General features: G+C 43.4%; 1 protein-coding gene across 7 annotated transcripts in view; it reads right to left on the bottom strand.

The window, feature by feature from the left end:
- Positions 1-20,875, bottom strand: part of PACSIN3 (protein kinase C and casein kinase substrate in neurons 3) — a 28,221-nt gene extending 7,346 nt beyond the window's left edge. For 2 of the 7 annotated variants that reach the window (XM_081856065.1, XM_081856066.1), the window contains exons 1-3: positions 20,510-20,875; positions 1,618-1,718; positions 1,064-1,220 (exon numbers count right to left, since the gene is read on the bottom strand). In XM_081856065.1, the coding sequence (XP_081712191.1) occupies positions 1,064-1,220; positions 1,618-1,671 (211 nt within the window). In that variant the 5' untranslated portion in view covers positions 1,672-1,718; positions 20,510-20,875. Of the gene's footprint in view, positions 1-1,063; positions 1,221-1,617; positions 1,719-3,253; positions 3,275-5,628; positions 5,797-19,928; positions 19,951-20,509 lie in introns of those variants that run through there. The other 5 variants (XM_081856064.1, XM_081856061.1, XM_081856067.1 and 2 more) reach the window with 5 other exon arrangements.
- Between the last annotated feature and the right edge of the window lie 2,327 nt (positions 20,876-23,202).

Here is a 23,202-nt window from a genome sequence, read left to right as displayed (position 1 = left end):
CAACTTTTGACTTGTGGGTGGATCAACCCACCTGTGAGGCAGCTGCCCCACTCACCTATCAAAGTATCTTATGAACTGCAGCACAAGGGGTGTTGCTTGCAATGTTGCCTCCTTCAGGGATCAGCTCCATGGGTCATGCAGCCAAACAAGCAGGTTTGAACTCAAGTGTCCAACAGCTAAAGGGAAGTGACTTCAACCATGCTTTCTGCAGAGATCACCTTCATGATTGAGTTCTTCACAGAGAACTTGGTCCCACAGCTGATCCAGTTGTGTCTCTATATCTGTCCCACACCTGATGTCACATATGGGGGCAGGTGGGTGTGGTTTGGGGAACATGACCTCGAGGACCAAATTTGGCCAGTGGGCTGCAGAGACCTCACCCCTGCCATAGACTTTCTGAGGGCATTCCCACAAAACTAAAACCCTTCATCAGCTTTACATGTTTTAACAAAGCCATTTCTTGTACGATAATTAATTTGAGCAGATTCCTCCATAACAACAGTAGTGGAAAATGGAACAAATAACCCGTTTATTTTCTTTTATTAAAAAAAAATATTTTAACCACACAATAACCCAACAAATAAATAGTTAAATATTTGCTGGGTAGGTAAATAAAAAAAGGGGGAAATATAGAGCATACCAGCCACATTGTCAATTAGACTATGTTACCGGTATGTCTTTATTCCTAGAAAAATGTTTATAACGACACTTAGAAGAACAAACATGAAAACCAAAAAGTTTTTCCCATAACACACTTCAAACTAAATCTAATCCTTTACTATATCCCTGCTACATCTGGAAAGGTTTCTGTCCTCTCTCTCCCCTTAAACATTCCTCTCCAAATTTATTAACTTTTTGTTTTCCCTGCCTAACCCCAAGATATGATGTTATCTTGCTCATGGTTGCCAGGTCAGCACCTCTATTTCATTAACTCTTAGCTGAGGGGGTAAGCCAACTCAAAGTGTTGGGGTCTCCCTGCACAGGAATTCAAAGTGCCCTCCTCCCCCCCCCTCCCTAAAAAGACAGGAGTTCCATCTTGAGTGATGTGCTTTCTCTACTGTACCCTTCTCCACAGCAGTCCTCCATTTGCGGGACCAGTCTGTTAGCTGCTGTGCATAGCTCTTCTCAATTTTGGCTCTCTCCTGGAAACAGGAGACAAGGTCGTTACACAGCCGGCTGCCATCATCCACCCGCTTCACTGTCCGCTTGTAGTTGCCAGGCTGAAATTAGATTAACACCATCAGTCATTCTTGCACACATCTCAGATATATCTTTAGGCAGAACAGGCAAGCCTTTTGAAGGCTTCTGAGCTCTAGGTTCACTCCCATCTCAGGACCCCACCCAAATTCTCAGCTGGAGCAAGGAAGGCAGGGCGGTAACTGGCTTGTCTGTTATGGACACATTCCAGGGACTATTATTATTATTATTATTATTCAGCACTAAGGATCGTGGAACCATTTAAAAAAGGGGCATCCAATGACAACTTGTCCTAGGCTTGCTGTCAGTACGTCTCTGCCAGGAGGTACTGAAACCAAGGTTGAGGTAGTATTTCTTAGCACATCCTATGTGACTCTAGACAAAGGGGAACCCTTTTATTTCCATCTTGCCCTCTCTTACCTCCCAGAAACTGCCACTGGGTGCCTCCCCACCAGTATCATCTTCTGATGACATCACTCTGGTTTCCTTGCAGCAGAGAATTTTTGCAGATTTTGGAGCAGCTGGGAAGAAAAGCAAAATAACTGTATATGTAGCAGAACATGGCAATTCCAATGAGACACTGAAAAGTAGAGAGTCATCCAAACCCAAACAGGCTAGCCCCATTATATAGGAATGTCGGTCACTATCTACAGGGACAAGAATGAGGTAGGCCTTCTGGTTCCTTGTGGGGGAATCTTCACATACAATACCACTAGTAGCACAAAGTACTTACAGGACAAGTCTTTTCCGTGATACTGGGAGGAGTTGAGTTAGGGCCAGACTGGGACATGCCCAAGTGTACAAAGGCACATTCACCCCAGCTGCCTACTTTTCCAATTCAGTTCACAGTCAGGAGTGTGGGAGGCATCTCTGGTAAGGGATCTCTATCCCAGGGGAGAAATCTGGAAGCTGCTCCTGCAACAGCTGAATCCACTGAGGAACACTGTATATAGATTTTTAAGGGACTAGATGTGTCATTTCAGTACATCCAAGCCCCTATGTAATATTCAGAATTACTACATTGCCTACAAAAAGCTAATATCATCAGTCAGTCTCCAAGGTTCTGCAGACTGCCTTGATTCTTAGGGTATTATCAAAGGACTTTTGTTTGTTCCCTTTCTGGAAGGAAAAGAACTTACCAAGCTGTTTAACAGAACAAAAATAATATTGTCAGCGCTTGAGCTCTTGGGTTTAAGCAGACCATAGTTATATCTTACCACCACAAGAGTGGCTACACTGTAGTGCATTTGCTCACTTTTCACCCTAGCAGCCTCCAGTGGCAGACTTTGGGCTCTCAAATTTTAGTGGCACCTGGCACCCCCACCTCTTGTGCTCTGTCCTATAGCATTGTTCTGGCGCACTGGTCATGCTACCCTAAAACCACCTCCTCAGTCTCACTTTCCTAGATATTCACTCGACAATATACACATGCTTATCTAGTCACTACAATTCTAGTAAGACTGTGTCAGTGGTCTCAGCTGGCATGCATGTAATGTACCGTACACAGCAAAAATAGAGGTTCCCAGACACCCTCCACAGCCTGTTTCGGTGACAGGAGGATTCCATTATCATAGCTCATTATAAAGGTTAGCTCATGGTTAATGACTGATGGACATACTTGACTGTTGCTCATTGCCTCTTGCACATTCCTTGCTATAAAAAGCTCCCCCACACCCTGGAAAGGTATCCAACTTGCTCCCATGGCAAGGCAGAGCTCCCATGGCACAAAGGACTGGGTTTCATCCTCCCTTCAAACGCTTGTGGCAATAGTTTCCATGATACTGAATGCTCCGAGAGATCCTTAAGAGAAAAATTGGCACCCAAACAGAAGGAGATTAAGCCACTGCTATGTTGCCACATCAACCCTCTCCTGTTACGTGGGAAAGTGTTTTAAAATGCATGCTCCTGGTTTAGGTACTGAAAACTCTAACAGCCCTAGCTTACCTGACCACCAAGGAAGTTACCAAGCAAGCCCAAAGACTCCGTCCCAACTAACTAGGCTCACTTTCCCTTACACACGTTTTAAGAGTCCCAGTTTCGTTACAGATTTACATACCCAAACACAAGGCTGCCAGATACCAAGGGATGGAAGGGACGTCTCTAGGTTCTTAAAGTGCTTGCTTAGTACACTGGAAAAAGTGAACACAGCTTTGTAGCCAATTCTCACTGGCCTGACTCAAATACAGCTACTGCATCTGACAACTAAGAAAACCCTCTCACCCAGAATGTACTTCTCAGTTTCAGCAGAATCTAGGGAGGGGCACCCTCAAATATAGCAACAGGAGCAGCTACCCCTTGCAATCCAAGGTGTCACTCTCTAGCAAATATACTGGAAATATTCCAAGTCCTACTGTAAAAAGATATTACCCCAGAGTTTAGAAGTATCAGGGTGGTATGAAAAGGCCCGGTCAGGACAGCTGTACAAAGCAACAGCTCCTCACCAACCGGAAGGAGCCAACACAAACATAGATCTCCTGTCCAGGCAGCACTGGCCCACAGCCCAGCTCTCCCACCTGCCCCAATTAATCTGCCTTACTTCCTCATCTGGGCATCCTACAGCCCAGACGCTTATTTATGGTTTTCAAAGATGCATCTCATTTTTAAATAAAAACAACCCTCATTGAACAATAAATATCCTTTGGACAATCAAAATTCAGCTTCCACATAATTTGAGTCAACAAATGATTTCTTCTATCTGAAAGGCTAGGAAATGAAGTTTACCCAGCTGGATTTGCTCTGACTGAGCCCCAAGCAATGCTGCAAACTTCTGCAGGCAGAATATATATTGACTTATGCACAGCACCATGTGGGAATGCTCATACAGGGACCACTTAAGTTATTAAACACATCAACACAACTGCTGATTCCTTGTGAGCTAAACTAGGGAGAGCCCAGTGTGTAATAATTAAGAAGTCAAGTTGCTGTAGGAGTGACCCATGGGGAAGCCCAGTCATTTTGCTTTTGCTTTAAGAACTTAAATATACTTGTTTGGGAAAGGTTAACTCCTCTACAGTGGATTGAGTTTCTCTAACTATAGTAATTGTGCTCCTCCAACACCCTCCTCCCTCTCAAATTATAAGCACTTTCTCTCTGCCTGTGAGTTTCTTTTGTTTTTTGAACATACAAACTCTAGATCCAAGGCTACCATTCTGTAACACCAAAGTCACGAGAAACATAGTCCCGAATCTGCAGCTCAGGGGTTATTTAAATGACTTTAAGATGCCAAATCAAACAAATTAAAGCATCTAGTTCTTCAGTTTCTAGAGTTAAAGCTGAGAATGTTTGTGTTGGGAAGCAAACACAGAACAAGCCAGAATTTAAAGGGGGGGGGTTCCTCATTACTTGAATTATTTGACCTATAGCTTTGAAACATATGGACTGCTGTCGTCACATGCCCACACATTCCAGGAAGCCTGGCTATAAATTATCCACCTGTATAGGTTTACTGAAAACAGAACCTCTCCCTGTGCACCACCCTTCAATACACCCAGGTGGTGCCTGGGCACTTGAGTGGAAGTTTAAGAAAAGTGCAACCATCTGAAGCTTTTCCACCAACAGGACCACTCGGTGCCTCTGTGGTTGGCAGCAGCACACACCAATAGACAAGCTGCCCACGGGGTATCCAACCTATTGTGACCAGATAAAAGCTAATGTATTTTATTACCCTGTGTTGCATCCAAACACACAGCGCATCAGCAAGTAGAGGTAATCTTTACCGGACTTGGGGCACAAAGACCAATGAGGTTTGTCAACTGGGATAATCTCAAGTTCAAGTGTTTCCAAACTGGAGTAAGGGATCCAGCCTGACATGGTTCTACTTAGGACCTGCAGGACCCTCTACCTACTCATTGCTTACTTTCTCTTCATACTTCAGGAATATTTTCTCAATCACTCCATTGAAACCACGTTACCCACTATTAATATTAATTATTCTGCAAATAACCAAGAATAAAGCCAGCTTTCAGTAGACCTCTGGGAAAGCGGATTCCAAGACAAGAAACCTTTCCAGGTCCCCGCTGTGTTCTCTATCTTCCCTGCCACCTTGTGTCACAAGAAGACCTGCTGACAATACTAGCCAGGATGTGAGCACAAGTGACTGAGCAACAGCCACCAAGAGCTAATGAGAGCAGAGACTGTTCTGTATCAACTTCAATTATAAATCATCTTAGTTTAGATTTTACAGCGTATTATTGAGACTTAATATAATATAATCAAACAAACCAACAAAAGTACATTGCACGCAATACAAATCAGACGCCAATAACAAAGAAAACAATAGGCAAGAAACATGTCATCGTTCAGTAAAGAAACAAGCAAAGCAACAGGAAATACCTGTACTGCTTAGATTAAATTTTAAGATTTGCATTGCCGCCACCTGTAGTTAATCCATTAGGCCTTTAAGATGACACATAAAGAAACACTAGTACTCACATTTTTGGAGTGACCCAAAGTTCACTTTGTGGGCTGCAGCTATGGCACAGTAAAACTTTTAAACACAGTATTCTTTTTGAAGAGGAGCTTGATAAGCTGGTATTCAACAAAGGAGCTGTTGCTCCTGTGCTGAACAGCAGCAAGTAAATCCTATGCATGCACAGTTGTGCAATGGGTGTTTTTCCTTGTCCAGGGGGCACTCCCTAAGGAAGAGTCACCTGGTTGAGAAAGCAGCCAGGAACGAGCATTTCCCGGCCTCTCCCTTGGAATCTATGCCCATTTCAAATGCCTGATCCAGTTTCAGAGAAGATTTAGCTAAGTGTTCCAGTCCCACAAGTGACACATCTTCCAAGCAGGAGATGACATTTCCACACCAGAAACCTTGGCAAAACAGCAAGCCAGAGAAGAGTCAACTTAAGGGATTTCAGGACACTCAGCTTCTTAAATCTCCGAGCAGTTAATAACTGCATATGGAACCATATTGGATGTCTCCAGTGTAAACAGACCAGCTTGCCAGATCAAAGACTCAACACTCCTCTGTGCTCCTGATAGTCGGTAATATGGGCCCAATATATTTTTGTACCTCAAAAATCTGTACTAGACTTTATATGCTTAGCCAGCCCATCTCCAAAGCTATGACTTCGTAGATGTTTCTCTAACATTAAGCATATAATTTTCTTAGTTTCAGGATACTGTAATTCGTATTGCCAACAGACACCAATTTATTCAGAATGCAGTCCACAGCAGTTCTACAGACAACCATACATTTTATTTTGCCTTCAATCCAAGGGGGGAACAAGATAGATATTGCTCAATTGAGAAATTAGAGCTCTCCAGCTTCTACCTTTCTTTCATTATCTCTGAAAGTGAACAAATGTGCCACATCTAAAGGAAAAGACACCATTAATTCATTAATGCAGAAATAGGTGAGAGAATAAATCCTCAGCTTTCTCCAAGCACCTAAATAGTACCATTTTATAGCATATGTCCTCACAGCTAAATAGTTGCTTGTTACCACCCTCATCAGCTGAAGGTGGGGTATTTTTAACTTTAATATGTAATGGTATCACTTCTCCTGACTCATCTCCAGATGAATCAGCTGTATTACAGTACTGCAGTACTTTCAAAGCATTTTGCCATTTGTGTCATGTACATTTCTAACCTCAATGTCAACTTACTTATGAAAGCCAGATCACTTCCAGCTCAATAAATTTAACCAATCTGCTCCCTCCCGCCTCTATGTTATAGGAGTGAGTTCATTCCCAAACCATCCCTCAGAGGACAGGATCCATTCACTTCTAGACAAGCCTCAAAAAGCTTGGCTGTCCTGCTTTCCTATTTGGCAGCTTACATCAGAGTCAGATACAGTAGTTTCCCCAATATTTAAACCAACCTTTCTTGTTATAATGCAGCCTCCCCCAATCTGGTGCCTTCCAGATATTTTTGACTACAGGGCACTGGGTTGGGGAAAAGCTACTGTAGCACAACAAACACAAAGACAGTGAAGCTTTTCTCTAATTGATAAATTGCAAATGATTCATACATTCTTCAACCTCTTCCTAAAACAACTGAACCAAAGACATAACTGGATCAATAGCAAAAACTGCATGCATTCCTCATGTTTCCCTTAGAATTCCTGTTATTTGCCATGGCATTCTCATTGATTACAAGTGCTTTTATGAACAATGATGACACAATCTGTGTACTGTGCTCTAGCCAAGGAACAAGAGGAGCCAAGTAGAGCAGAAAAATTGTGCATTAACCAAAAAACAAAACACCAAACCATGGGGCAAAATTTCTAATTTTCAACCCATTGCACATGGATATTTCATTTTTTTGAACATATTTACAGACTTAAAATAGTTTGTGGGACTATATTTAATGTGTTTTATTTACATTAGGAATCACTGCAAGAAGAAGAAAATATTGGCCACCAAGTCCTATTTACAGTTTGGAGAGTTGGATGACTTGTTTCACTGTGAAGATTCGTGGTTCTTTTCAGTACAGAGGATTTTTTTTTTAACCTATTTCTGTAATGTAGAAATTGCTCTAGGTTTAGCAGCACTCAATATTTGCTTCAGGCATGTACCCAAGCAAGTTTCCCAGTCAGACTACCAGACAACTCTGTTTATTATTACTAACATACAGAACATACATTTTTACCCTTTAGTTGTGCCTGATGTACTCAGGGAACAACTGAATGTGTTCGAGCACTTCAAAGCACCAGCCAGGTGAACACTGCCTGATATAATAATCCCTATACAGCGGCACCTCAGGTTAAGTACTTAATTCGTTCTGGAGGTCCGTTCTTAACCTGAAGCACCACTTTAGCTAATGGGGCCTCCCGCTGCCGCTGCCCCGCCGGAGCACAATTTCTGTTCTCATCCTGAAGCAAAGTTCTTAACCCGAGGTAATATTTCTGGGTTAGCGGAGTCTGTAACCTGAAGCATATGTAACCTGAAGCGTTATGTAACCAGAGGTACCACTGTATTTTGGAGAGGGCGGACTTCCAAGCTATTATATCAGAACAAAACTCTTTAAAAAAAACTTTGTGAAGAAAAAGATACATTTATTGGGATTCATTAATATGAAGGGCTGTGTAGCTATTACAAAATGGAGCAAAAGGAAAGGAAAGGGGGGTATTTACTCTAACTCCATTTTTCTGTTACTCGTTGTAATCAGTTCCTCTGCTTTGATGATGGAGAGATTCATTGTTCACACTTCTGCTGCTATTAACTAGTTTACCCAATTACTTCCTCCAAGAAGAAAATCCAAAACAACATGAAAGGCAAAGTTCAGAGCCATCCAGAAGTAGAACCCTAGAGACCAACAGCTGTACACCAGCTTATTCTGCAGAATTTAGAGGCCTCTTGGGTTGGGGAGGGGAAAAGGAGTGCGGGGAGAGACATGCCTGGGAACAGCAGATGGAAGAGCTGAGTCGGGAGGGCCCACCATCCATGAAAAACCTGAAACTGACAAGGGGACAAATAGAAGAAGATACCTTCACCCCGGCATGGCTCCCCTTTATCACATACACAGCCCAACAAGACAACGACAAGAATCCACCAACAGCATACGAATCAATACAGCTAACCTGATTCAAAAACACACACACACCCCACTCGCACATGAAAACAAAGTTCAACACAGCCAATCACAAACAAGCAACCGCACCTTAGGCCAACCCCAACTTCTCTCACCACCAAAGGAACACAAGCGAATAGCAAAGAGAACCTGCACAAGCTATGCCGACACAAAACCCCACACATACATTAAACAAATTAGAAACATCACCTCCTGACCCCACCCCCACTCACCTCTTCCCCCCTCCACCTCTCCCCCCCTTTTCTTCCTAATGTAACCCTAATGTCTCAACAAATGAAACTGACCTATGGAAAATGTAACTTGAAAAAACAGACATTGCACATACCTTTGTAAACCAAGAAAACTTTAATAAAAATTTTTTTTTTAAAGATGTTAAGATATTGATTCAAATTTGCTGAAAGTGAAAGTACAGAATGGAGTTAAAAACCTATGCATTTAGATGTGCTCAGACATGTTACCATGATTTTTTTATGAGTGTTGATTTACAAAAATTGGCATGATTCATAACAAATAGTTACTAATTTTCTGTGTTTTATTATTTTCCTTAATAAATGGTAAATTATGAAAAAAAAACATTGATGATGACATTTCCCTCAGCATGGAAAGGAGCCCAGATTTAACTGATTTATCAGCTCTCTCAACATTAAACAAAATGTACCACTTAGTCCTCAAACAGAAACACCATTCGAAGGATGGTTAGTGCCAGTGGAATGGAAGTAACTACTCCGAAAATCCCAAGTACAGCACTTAGAGCTACATTTTAAAAGTATAATGATGACTCTCTTTCAAAGCGTAGCCTCTGTGAGCCTCTGTGCCCTTCCAACTCACTGTACTTTTTGGAGGTCCTCCTCGTGGTCGTGTAGGAACTTCTGCTGATCCTCAGGTGTTTTGATTCTTACTTTCCTTTCTTTATAAGTAAATGATAGTCCTTGTGGAAACTCCCACCTATAAGGAATTGCGTTATGTCTTAACAATTTGGTCAGGTCTGTGTAAGTGGTCCTAAGATCCAATAGATGTTTGGGTATATCTCTGTAGATTTCAGCCTTTTTACCTTCTATCTCCAAGGATTTTTTAAAATGTAGGCCTAATATCTTATCTCTTTCCTCTCTTGACACTTAGAGCTACATTTTAAAAGTATAATGATGACTCTCTTTCAAAGCGTAGCCTCTGTGAGCCTCTGTGCCCTTCCAACTCACTGTACTTTCCCCCAATTAGGTCTTAAAGCTTTTAACTTTCCAGCTGTGCAACATGGACATCTTTAAAAGACATCTGAAGGCAGCCCTGTTTAGGGAAGTTTTTAATATTTAATGCTGTATTATTTTTAACACTCGATTGGAAGCCGCCCAGAGTGGCTGGGGAAACTCAGCCAGATGGGCGGGGTATAATTAATTTATTATTATTATTATTATTATTATTATTATTATTATTATTATTATTATTATCTCTGTATGTTTTATATCTGGTTCTTCCTACTGATTGATGAGAAGTTGCCAGTAACAACTTTTCACTCCTCTGCCATGTACGATGCCACTTTCTTCCTTATGATCTGTCCTGGGCTAGAGTGAGATGCCACCAACCAGATCTGCTTAGCCCATGCTTCACATGGGAATTGTACTTTAGAACAGCCTTTGCTGACTTGGTGCCTTCCAAATGTTTGCTGCTCTCCAACTCCCATCAACCACAGCTGCTTTAAAGGTTTGGCACATCATAAAACCAGAGTCTGATCTAATAACGTTATCTATTTACCCTCTCATGCCGATCAGCAGAACCAAGGGGTTCTGAACCACTTCAAGCTGCATGTGGGATGTGCTTGCCTGACTCTTCCCCCATTTAAAACAAAAACAAAACCAACTTAAAAGTGACCATCTGAGAAAGTTAAGCTAGACAGTTTTTTCCAGACGCACCAATTTATTTTTTTCACATAATATTGAAAAAAGACTGTTTGAAGCCATACAACAGCTCACAGAAACAAGATGACATTATAGCACAATTATGTTCCTCGCCACATTGCCAAAGCTTTAATGTTTAGGAATGCAGGATGCAACTGTGTTATTTCCCCCCAACAAGACACTGTTCCAACGTCCCTTTCTAAACAATGGGCATGAGGAGCTAACTGTGGTACATCCCTTTTGGAAAAAAGGAAGTTAGCTGGCAATTCTTAAAACTGGTCCACTGCTGGTTTCCACTTGGTTCCAGTAGTAATTGTGCCTGCGTAATGCACACAATACTGTGCAAAATAAAGCTTCCTCCTCATTACTTTGTTTTATTACAAATATTTACATTAATTTTTAACAGAAGATAGTGTTATAAGAAAAACAGAATCTTGGTGTGGGAAGTATACTCTCTTCTTGGCCATGCAGCTTCTGTCACAATATTCTAGAACTGCAAAACAAAGTTTGCACTATATGCATTAAATTGTCATCACTGTATTGACACTTTCTGAAAAGCGCTGAGCTCATGGGCTCAAGTGGAAGGATGTTGCCAGCATTAGCCGGGTTTACAACCCAAACCCTTTAGACTGATAGCTGGTTTCTGAGAATGTAATTACCACCCTATAGGCACATTCCTCAGAATGTTTTTTTCACCCAGTTAGTATTGCTGGCAAATTGTTTCTCTCCATACACCCTCACACACCCTGCCCATTTCTACATAGAGAATCATGATCTCACTCCAAAAGAAGAGCCCTAGTCTGCATTCTGTAAAATTAGAGTCTTTTAATCCCAGGTTTTCTGTTTCAGATGCTATCTCTGCAGCCCTCTGTCAGACATATTATAAGCACAGGCGAGACTTATCAAGATGCTTCCAGTCTGGGATCACTAAGTCTGTTCTCCACCACAACTACCTCCATTTAGATGTTGGCAAAAGCACACAGCAATACAGAGCAATCCCTGTATAAAGTTATACATAGCAGGTCATGTGATTTAGTAGAACCACCCATAAAAAGGTAAAAGTAAAGGTACCCCTGCCCGTACGGGCCAGTCGTGTCCGACTCTAGGGTTGTGCGCCCATCTCACTTAAGAGGCCAGGGGCCAGCGCTGTCCGGAGACACTTCCAGGTCACGTGGCCAGCGTGACGAAGCTGCTCTGGCGAGCCAGCACAAGCGCAGCACACGGAAACGCCGTTTACCTTCCCGCTATAAATATATCCCGCTATATTTATCTACTTGCACTTAGGGGTGCTTTTGAACTGCTAGGTGGGCAGGAGCTGGGACCGAAAGACGGGAGCTCACCCCGCCGCAGGGATTCGAACCGCCGACCATACGATCGGCAAGCCCTAGGCACTGTGGTTTTACCCACAGCGCTACCCGCGTCCCTAGAACCACCCATAGCCTTCAGCAATTGCCTTATCCAGGTGTAGACATCTGCCAAGGACTTCAGCCTAGAAAAACTAGTCATTTGTAGAAATCCTGAGCAGCAAAGAAGAGAACACACACTGATAAAGGGGAAAAGGCTGGGGGCAAAAACAGAAACAACTTGAAAACATAGCTGTATGCTTTCCTTTAGACATTTGCCACGCCACCTTGTACTGCAGATTATTTCTTACTCTTTATCAAGGTACATAGAAAGAACTCCTCCTCTAAGCTCAACAATGCCAACGTTGGGTTGCACTGTTGTTTCGCAGTCCCTACTCCCAAGCACAGGCAGTAACAAGACAAACTCACAAGAAGCGTGTGCAACAAAATGGGCAGGAGCATCATAGAAGAAATTAGTTTAGACTTTATGCAAAGTCCACTTGATAGTTAACCACTTAAAAAAGTTGATCAGGATAAGAGGAGACTGGACAAACTGCATACTATGCATTCCTCTAGAGCTGGTAATTCAACTGTTAAGATTCACCAATAAAACTTTATTTTTTTGTAGGATTCCAATTGTAGCCAAACAAGTACACTTAAACCTGAAGCAAAACCTGTTTAAACCAGGATCAATCAATGTTTAATTTTGAAATAAGTGACAGTGGCTACAATGTACATCAAAGCTGACAAAACCACTTCGAAACACCATGTTTATGTCCCTCGGTTTTCATTCAATCTTACTGGGGAGTGGAGAGAGGAAGGAGTGGGATACTTACACATTTGTAGCATTGGCAAAAGGCTGTTTGATGCAATGGTTAAAGAAAAAGCAGCTGCCAACCCCCCATTAGGGCTATAAACACTTGTGATTAAACGAAACATTTTCCACTATGGACTTCAGGTATACAATACTGGGGAACTGATATGTCAGGCTCTTCTGCTATAAACAGCTATATAAATGACTTGTTATGACAGTGGACCCTCTCAAAAATCATAGGAATAGGAATTCGTTCATCCCCCCCAATAATGTCCAGCCCCCCACAAGGTCTGAGGGACAGTTTTTTCAGCCCCCTGCTGAAAAAGTTTGCTGACCCTTGACCTAGGCTTATTATCTGATAGAGGGCATCTGAAAACAGAAGATAGATATAGGTAGATAGATGATAGGCAACCTTTCTTACATTCTCATTTTTGTGTGACCTTAAGATATTTACCAAGCCTGTTCCCAGAATGGCTTTTTCAGACCTTGTAGAACACAGAACTTGTCTTAACTTGTGATAAAGTTAGTTATGTAAAAGGTTACCAACCGATCAAAGTAGTTCATTTGTATCATCAAGGCACGTTACAGAAGCAACAGTGAACACTACAACATTGTAAATAAAAACACTTTTTAAGTCAATCCCATATACAGTGGTACCTCGGGTTACATACGCTTCAGGTTACATAAGCTTCAGGTTACAGACTCCGCTAACCCAGAAATATTACCTCGGGTTAAGAACTTTGCTTCAGGATGAGAACAGAAATCGTGCTCTGGCGGCGTGGCAGCAGCAGGAGGCCCCATTAGCTAAAGTGGTGCTTTAGGTGAAGAACAGTTTCAGGTTAAGAACGGACCTCCGGAATGAATTAAGTACTTAACCCGAGGTACCACTGTATTTTCTAGTGTAGTTCTGATGTCAGTGATTTAAACCTATCCTATGCTAGTCTATTGATATGACAGCTCAGTACTAGCAAGCAGAAACTGGCCCTGTAATTGACTAGAAACTACTGCGTAGGAGGCATTGTGTGGTCAATACTGTGCTCAGCTACCTCTTTTGAAGGCTGTGGATCAGGCGAGGCAAGTGCTGACACAGATGACTAGAGAGAGGTGTGGGCAGCTTGCCAGTATTCTGACCTCTCCCTTCTTTACACCAGATATAGCAATCCATACCCATGTAATGTCAGTGTAAAGGTTAGAGAAGGGAAGGCCAACTTCTATAGTCCTGAGTCACTATATTCTCCAGATGGTGGGCTGGGTCCCGAAATTTATTTGGCAGGTTAGTCCGAACATTTTATCCATATTCAGGTCCTGCAACATCGTTGGCATCATCTAACAGTAAGGGCTCCAAAGTCATAGCGCACATGGCCGAGAACTGCATCTCTCTCTGGCTTTTGTATTTATAGCAGTATGACATCTTGCAACTTTTGAAAACTGTTTCCTTTTCAAAAGGAAAACTTTAGAAAATATGTTACTATTATCGTGATTGAAATTTAATAGGGTCCTGAAAAAAAAGTTAATTTCAGGACTGGAGGTCACTCACAGGTCACCAGCTGGCCATCCTTGTTTTACAGCAGCGATGGGGAACCTGTGGCCCTCCAGATGTTGAACCACAGCTCCCACCAGCCAGCATGGCCCATGGTCAGGCATGTTGGGGGAAGGAGTCCAATATCCTCAGGAGGACCACAGAGTGCTCATCTTGGTTTTAAAGGAAGTACAGCCAATTGAGAAGCAAACTTCTCAACCGTATAAGCAACAAGCCTATCTGTTCCAGTTCAGTCTAAATTTGAAATTCTTTATTTTCTGTCCCCCAAAAAGAAATGAAAAGTATTTCACAGAATATCCAGTCTCAGGATCTGGAATCCCACAATACAGCATCTCAATAATACTTGTCTTTGGAAAACAGAATAGGTTTTTTAAGTGATAATCTACGAAGCTCAACCCATACAACGTACAACTGAGAATGCAGTTTAAGAATCAAACAGAAGAATGAAAATCCTGTATAGCTTCACTAGTCACCTCATTAAACTCAACATTTTGCTCTTGAATGAAGCAGCTACCATGTCTAGTTATTTATACCATTATAAATATACCTACAGAAAGTTGTTACGGATTTTCAAGCATTAAAGGTTAGCAGCAGGCAATAAGAACATCAGTATGAACAATTCAACTGAGTTCCATAGGACAGACCACTGTTTTTAGCTTTCCCATATAGTTATAGCAAGGCCTTCACCTTTAAGGTGGATTTTACTGAAGCCTCTATAAAGCTTTGTAAACAAAGTAGTAGCTGCTGCCCTAAGACATCTTTGCTGTTCTGTATGGTTCCCAATAGCTGACTTTGTACTTCAGCTTTTACCCAACTGATACATATCCATCTCAACAGAAGACATACACTAATACTGTACTATCATATTATGTTGCTAACATATTAATTCCAGATCCTGGCCAGAAAGAGCTTGAGTTTTCTTGCCTTCCAACATCTATCTCTGTCTAAATGCAGAAATGTTTTTATTATGCAGGAAGAATATGTCTCCAGGTGTTGTATGAACAAACCCAGCATGGAGAATACTAGGCGGGCTACCTCTAGAATTCATCAGGAAGTTGGAAGTAATGCAATTAGTGCCTTGGGCATGTTGAGTTCAAGTCTAGAAGAATGTTGTTTTAATGACAGGCAGCACCGATCAGTTCAGTTTTATTTAAAGCACCCAAAAGTTTTTTTTAATGGAAAAAAAATCACAGCAGATTTGCAGAATGAGGCTAGCGCCTTGGTTCATCTTACACTACATGTTTAGCCTGGAGCATCTGAGGTACAATTCACAAGGGAAGCAGCACCCCACAAATGGACCATAATCCCCAGCTAGCCTGTTAAAAAATAAAGCACTTGTTTAGTCAGGTGCTTTAGTCAGGTCTGCTCCCACATTTCAGTGTTTGCAAGCAATGAATGAAATAATAACAATGACTGATAGTCAAAGAAGCAGAGCTACTCAGTTCAACAAAGAGAAGTCTGGAGAAGGAACTTCCTGATTCAATTTTAATTAAACCCTTTTTTGGTCTTTCCTGGTGGAGAAGTGACTGCTGTCCCACATTATTATCATTCAGGATTTTTGTGTGGCTGTGAACAGGCACTAATATGTCTACTAAAAGCAAAAATGTAGCAATAAAGACAGAGTTCATGATCTTTCAACTCTTACTTCATACCAAAGAAAAGTGATCCCACAAGAGTATCATTATTATACCTATATAATAATGTGGAAATATAGCTGAGAGAGCATGGGCTATGCTAGCTTGCCAAATGTGTCCCTGTAGAATAGTCCAGTGTCATCACCCTACCATGCTGAATGTGTGTGATTTTTTTGTAGCCAGTAGTGGCCAGGATTTGATTGATTTGATTTCTTATTTTTCTATGCCACATTTCATTCAAATGAACTGCAAAGGGGCTTGCAAATGATAAATAACACTAACAAAATAAAACAATAGAGCATCACAAATACAGCACAAATCATGTAAAATAATTGGGTGGCAGTAAGGCAGAGAACCACCCTCCTATCACTAACATTCCAATGGCTTCCCTGGGCAGCTTCCCTTGCCCATTTTCCCTCCTCACTCACTGAAGCCAAAAGCCACCATTCCAAATGGGCAATAGAGCATTCCATTCAGCAGGAATGGATAAGGTAAGCTTATCTTCTCCAGTGAGAAAAAGTCTTTTAGGAAAGTAGTTCAGTAGAGAGAGGAGGAATGCCATAAGGATACACATTTACAATGCTAAAGCAGAACAGATTTACAATACTGTACTTCAACAGGATAGATTACCGTAGTCACAGTTTCCTTCAAATATATTAATCAGTACAGGCCACACTTACGTTTCTCACTATTGACACACAGATCAAGCAGTTGATTACTTTCGTACTTGGGGTACCCAGTGCACAAAGTATGTGCACAGCATAAGTTATGAAATGCACACAAATGCACAATATGGCAGCTTTGGTCCAGAAGATGTCCGGGTTGTGGGATGACAACCCCCCACAAGGGGCATATTGCAGCATCAAGAAGCTCCTTGTTGGAGGGTCACCCCTCTGTAAATAGGGTGTTTTTGGGGAGGTGTTTTTCCTCCTCCTGCATTATTATCCTGTGATGTTTTGTTCACTTTGTCATTGGCTAGTTTGTTGTTTTATTTTCTGGTTTTAATATATATTTGTCCCTGTTTTAATTGTGTTATTTTTGTAACTCACCCTGGGACCATTCAGTGAAGAGCAGAGCACAAATAATAAACAAATACATGCATAGTAACTTGCAAAAGATAATGCCGCTTTATCTTAAACCTTGTAAACTCATCACTACACATACATGCTCCATTCCTAAATGCTGCTATACATGTTATGACTTCTTTTTGAGCTTCTAGGGCTTCCATGGTCTCCCAGGTCAGGAACTGACCCATTTGCTATACAAGGCAGTGAAACGTGCCCTCCGCCAGGATGTTTTTCTTCAGCTAATCAAACTATGTTTCAAGTTGGAATATGAAGATAAAGGAATTCAACCCTTATTTCAATTAAACCTGGTAAATGGCCTAAAATTTTAGGTCCCCTGACAGGAGGGTAAGAGGAAAGATCTGCTTTAGAATGGTGTATTCAGCCTGCTTTAAAGATTTACAGATCTGCTGGGGTGATGCTAAGTGATAAAACCAGTGGTTGGTGTCTGTTTGAGCACGAGGCCCCAAACATGCAAAGTTTTAAGATCTCAGTTACTTGATTACATATGCTAACAGTGCAAAGAAGCATCAAAGACTGACCTAGAACTGAATATCACAGTTTATCATGCCAAAAGCTACCTTGTACCTCTGGAAATAGCCTAGTATATTTGTCTCATTTTCCCTTATTCCAGTTGTTTCCAGGGTGAGTTTATTACATCAATTTATATTGAACAAGTATTGCAGTTAAGGTGTAAGGAACAGAGACAAACTACTAGTTAACTTTGCAAGCGTCCTGAAATCCACAAAGTTTGTGCGCCTATTCTAGTTTCCCCCATACACTGGGTTTAGGGCAAGCAGCAACATGGTTCTGCAGAGAGTAAAAGTCAGGCTGGTGGAAACAGAGGAGCAATCTTATACCTCACAGTACCTGGGGTCCTACACCTAGCAGACATCAAAGTGGTTTGGGAAGCAGCAAGGCTCACTTGTGTTTGGCATAATGAAGGGATTATTTTGTATGAAAAAGACTATTTCAAAAAATAAAATAGCCAAAACTGATGGCAGAACAGAGTTATGGTGCATTTCACACATTTCTACTTCCTAACTGGCGACTATGTGTGTCACTTAAGCAGCCCTTAAGTTTCTTCAACAGCCAGAACTGTCAGAAGACCCAGTGGCAAAACAAACCTCCCCTGAGCCACAATGCATCTAACTCTGTAATGCAGTAGCAGAAATTCCATTCTTGCTCCACCTAGCAATCGGCTCACACCTAGAAACAGTCAGTTCTATCCAGCATTTGTTTAACGCTCTGCTTCATAATTGCAAATCCTCTTAATGTTATTCAACGTAAAGTTTAGTGGAATGAACATACGCCTTTTAAAGCAAGGTTTTAACTCTTTAATACTATGGGAGGCATTTGAGAGTTATATTATTAACCATCGGTAAAAACCTCACACATTTCCATGCAAATAGGTTCATGGCTGACTTTACTGTCCCTGGTATTTATGATTTTTGGAAGCCATCTGCTGTATGAGAAATCCAGAGGGGTACATTTAAAGCTGCATGTGGCTTTCTCCCTCCTCCTTTTGACCAGCCCTTCAAATAAATAAATCGTGTTAAGTGCAACAAGTAGGGAAAATTTAGCTGGCACAGAAAGCTGTTATACTGGTTCACAGTTTGTACAGCTTGCAAAGCTCCTCTGACATTTCCTTTGAGGAGCTTCTGACCTCTTCCATGACCAAGAAAGGACAAACCACAGATGGTCTTTTCTCTCTTGCTACAACAGAAATCCAGTATTAAGTTCCCTGTACAAGAATATCAGCACAGCATATTAGCTTCTTTCCTTCATGGACAGAGTTACCCAAAATAAAAATAAAAATATCTGTGGAGCCAGGTAACAAGATCACACAGGTTCAAAGAGCAACCCCTGGTGTCTGCATGTCCATACCTCAGTCATCAACAAAATGCTACTCAACCGTACAGAGATAATATCCTCAGCATCTACAAGGGGACCTTCCCTTCCACTTTTTCCTCCCAGCACAAAACTGCAGTAATACTGCAGCTGTTTGCATCTCACCTTCTGCTGGCAAGGCTTGCTACTTCCATTTTAATTCTGTAGAGTACAAACTATACAGCTTGAAACTGTCCCACCCCTTCTTTCCAGTCGGAATTCCCAAAGCTTTAAATACAAAATTAATTTTAAAATCCAATCTATATATTACAAACAACTAAATTTTAGACTACAGTATAAGCTAGCCAATAATATAATATAAATGGCTCTACTCAGAGTATGACTTAGTTTGATATCACCAATTGTGTGTTATACTCTTATTTGGCACCCCACTTTTTAAACAAATCAAATTCCAATCGGCCCAGAACTGTAATATTCAGCCATCTCCTGCTGGAGGAAATTTCATTTTGGTGGCTAAGCAGAAGCGTTTTTACCCAGCCCTTCCAACATCAAGTTGTAGATGGCGGAGGGGAGGAATGATAAGTGTGGAGGGAAGGATCCTAGTGGTGTTTTACTCTCTTTGGCAGCCCCTCTTGCTAAACTCCCCTGCAAGGCCTGTGGCTTCCAGTTTCATGGTGGGAAGCAGCTCGCACCAGATCCTCCTTCACAAAGGAGCTCTGTCATCTTATCTCCCGCGCCTGAGCCCAGTTCCGCACCAATCAGACGAGGGTGCTCCCTAGCAGAGGGGTTCCCACCCGAAAGTTATCGGCCTTGGCGATGACAGGAAAAGGGGGGGGGAGGAGGAGGGAGAGGAGCACAAGTATGAAACAAACCTGTTCAGAACGCCGCCAAATCCTTAGTTCCTAATGTTTAAAACTGAAGAAGTTGGCGAGCGCGTCTGTCCCTCCCACCCGTTATAAGAAACCCTCCCCGCCCCCCATTCCCACTCTCCTTCACCGGAGAGATCTTGGAAGTGGGTGCGGCAGCGGCAGTTTCGCCCCGGACAGAGGCTACGACCTACCTGCCCCCGCGCAATCCAGCGGAAAGAATGTCCGCAGAGAGCAACGCGGGAGACCCGAAGCGCGCTCGCGCCCCGCCGCCTCCGCACGCGCAGCAGCCCTGACTGGGGAGGAGGAAGAGGAGGGGAGCGAGGACGACGACGGTGGAAAGAGGGCGAGAGCAGCCCCGGCGCCCGCCAGCCGTCCTGAGAGGAAAATAAAGACGACTCAGTTATCCTCCCCCCCGCCTCCCTGGAGAGCCGCTGCTGCGTTCCCTTCTCGAAGCTGCCGCAGCTGCTGCCTCGAGGACAATCGCTCTCTGTCTGGCGAGGCGAAAGGGCTCGGAGCGCCTTTTCCACGACGCAGAGCAGGAGGTCGAGCGCAGCAAAAAAGGGAACAGGGATCCTGTGGCTCCTTGCTAGGGAACAGCTCCAAGAAAGGAACTTACCTCCTCGGTCCCACCCTCCCAAAACCGGGGGGGGGGGAACGGGACCCAAAAAAGAATCTCCCTTCCTTTTCCCTGCTAGAAGAAGAATGGGCTCTTGTTGGAGACGCTGCGAGTAGTCCAGAGCCCGCAGGGAGAGGAGGTTACTAGGAGACTTACCTCTCCAAGTTGCTACTCCGGAGACTCCCGCTCGGAGAGGAGTCCTGAGGCTCGCCGGGATCAACCAGCGAAGCGTCCGAGGGGGGAAAGGCTGGGCACGTTCCTCGCCAAGCCCACCCTGCCCGGATCAATCCGCCTCTCGCTCCTCTCCTGCGGCGCAAACTCTCGCTCTCGTTCGCTCCGTCGCCCCTCCCCCTATTTCAAGCTGCCGGACGGACAGCGAAGCGTTTGGGGAGGGGGGAGGCCGGCCCGCCTCCCGGGCGGTAGGCGGACCCACGCAGCCCCCCGGAGACCTCCGAAGGGGAGCGCGGCGCGACTCCCGCGCAAAGAGGCCTGGGCTGCGGGCGGGCGGGCGGGCGAGCGAGCGAGGCAAGAAAAAGAAGGCTCCCTCCACCCTCCTGCCTCGGGCCGAGAGGGAGGGAGCTTCTGATCCAATTATCCCGCTGTCGTCGTGGGGATGAAGGGAGGCCCTGCCCAGCAGCAACAGGAGAGGCTGAGCTGGCCACATTTAAAGCGGCGGGGTGGGGGAATGGGGTGGTGATATTCGCATAACCGCAGCCGGGGCTCAGCTTCCGAAGGAGCCGGGTTTCAGTCGGGACAGGCGAGGGATAGTGGGAGCGCCTCTGCACATGTGGAGAGTGCGTGACTCTGGCGCAGCCCTCACACGAGCAGGGATTCCAACCAGTGCGGTGTGCAGGCCCTGTCGCTCCTCTTTCCTTTTAAGCCGCTGAGCACAGCTCAGGCTGAAGCAACAAGCAGGCACCGAGGAGACTCCGGGGATATCGAGGCGGAGGGTTTTCTGCCATGGGGCAAAAAGGGAACAGACAGTCGCACTCGCAAAGCCTGTCGAAGGGCTGTGGGGCTCTTTCCCTGCCAAAAGAGGAGAAAGCAGTGATTCACCCGGGCGTCCTCCTTCCCAGATTGCTTTTTAGTGGTTTGCTGGGCTCGGCACTGCCGTGAGGAAACTCCTTCACGAGGCTGCTGGCGCTGGCGCTGCGCTCTTGGAAGAGCCGACTCACCTTTTCTGCTGCCCCACTTCTCCCTTGGGCACAAACAGCCAGTTTGTTGGCTTCCAGGAACAGAGCACTGAGATGTTTGTCTGAAGAGAACCCAGAAGTCTTAAATAGGAAGCTGCCTTGTACCAACCCAGGCCATTAGCCTTTCTACCCCAGTGCTGTTTACACAGACTGGCAGCAGCTCTCTGGGGTTTCCAGCTGGGATCTTCCCTCACCTTCATCTTTTGCATGTGCTCTATCACTGAGCTACAGCCCTTCCCCACTCACTCTTTCTGAAGGCCATGGTGTCTTCCTATGCTTAAAAAGATGCCTTATTGACAGTGCTTTTTTAAAAAAAAAAAATGTTTAGGGGTACTCTTATTTTCTTACTCATATTGAAATACTGCCCCTCAATGAGGCCAAACCTAGATTCACAAAATATTTAGGGGTATGTGTACCCCTGCATACCCCCCAGGAAAAAACCACTGCTTATTGATGCAGTAAAAGACATGTTCTTATTGCCAAGTTTCTCCTTTCCCTCATCCCCTAATTTGGTTCCGGGTTTTTTGTTTTGTTTTTAAACAACCCTTTTTCTCTTCCTCTTCTCCCATTTTAACACTCCACCTCCAGTTTTCAGTTCCTACCTTTTACAGCCCTTTGGGATCCTTGAAAAGTGGAGCTGCGTTCTCCACCTCCCTTAAACTAGTTTAGCTATGACTCAACATTTGAGACAAGGTTTTGCATTACATGCATGGGAACATTTTCCTTTTCCAGTCTACTTTCTGTTTATGCTAACCCTAACAATCTAGAACTTCCGTTATTACAGAGGGTATAGGTTTGGATTTATTACTATTGTTTTGTTAGGTGGAAGAAGGCTACTGCCCACATAGAGTCCCAGTTTCTAAAATAAAACTTGCCAGAACTAATTTCTATCTGGAGCTTACACCCTGGACAATTTTTTCCTAATCACATATGGGTGAGAACCATTGGTTGGTTACATGGTGATAAGCGAAAAGACTTTGCACACACATTGCATCAGGAAAACAAGCCGCTGAACATTGATGGCAACTGGAACTTCCCTGCAGTATGTTATAGGTATTACACATTTTGGAACATAGATGCTACGTTTTCAGAATGGAAAAATACAACTTCAGTCATATAGCCCAGTCCTAAACATGATTACTCTGAAACAAATTCTATTGAACTCAGTAGGATGTAATCCTAAATGCTTATCACTGCCACCTAAAATGTAACTTGTGCAGCAGCCTTTAAAGTCACCACACTTAGTTTATGTTGCTCCATCTGTTCCAGAAAAACAACAAATAATAAGTCAGACTCCAGATAACTGACTCGGACAAAGGCTAGTGGCCCCCATTAAGGTATCTCTCTGTTTAGATCTCATTAAAATACCTCATTACAGTCGTACCTCTGCTCCCGAACAATCGAAAACCAGAAGTGAGTGTTCCAGTTTTCTAATGTTCTTTCAGAAGCTGAACATCCAACAGGGTTTCTGCAACTTCCAATTGGTTGCAGGAGCTTCCTGCAACCATTCGGAAGCCGCGTTTTGGAAGTCGAATGTTTCAGAAGTTGAACGGACTTTGGGAGCAGATTCTTTTCGACTTCCGAGGTACAACTGGAATCTGATCGAGATTAGGTCTCAGACTTGTAGTCCATACTCTTGAGTAAACCACATATTTA

The sequence above is a fragment of the Podarcis erhardii genome (assembly GCF_964252035.2).
Source record: "Podarcis erhardii genome assembly, chromosome: 1".
Classification (NCBI taxonomy): Eukaryota; Metazoa; Chordata; class Lepidosauria; order Squamata; family Lacertidae; genus Podarcis; species Podarcis erhardii.
Note: the sequence above shows the minus strand (reverse complement) of the source record. Positions and strands in the feature narration are given on the sequence as shown.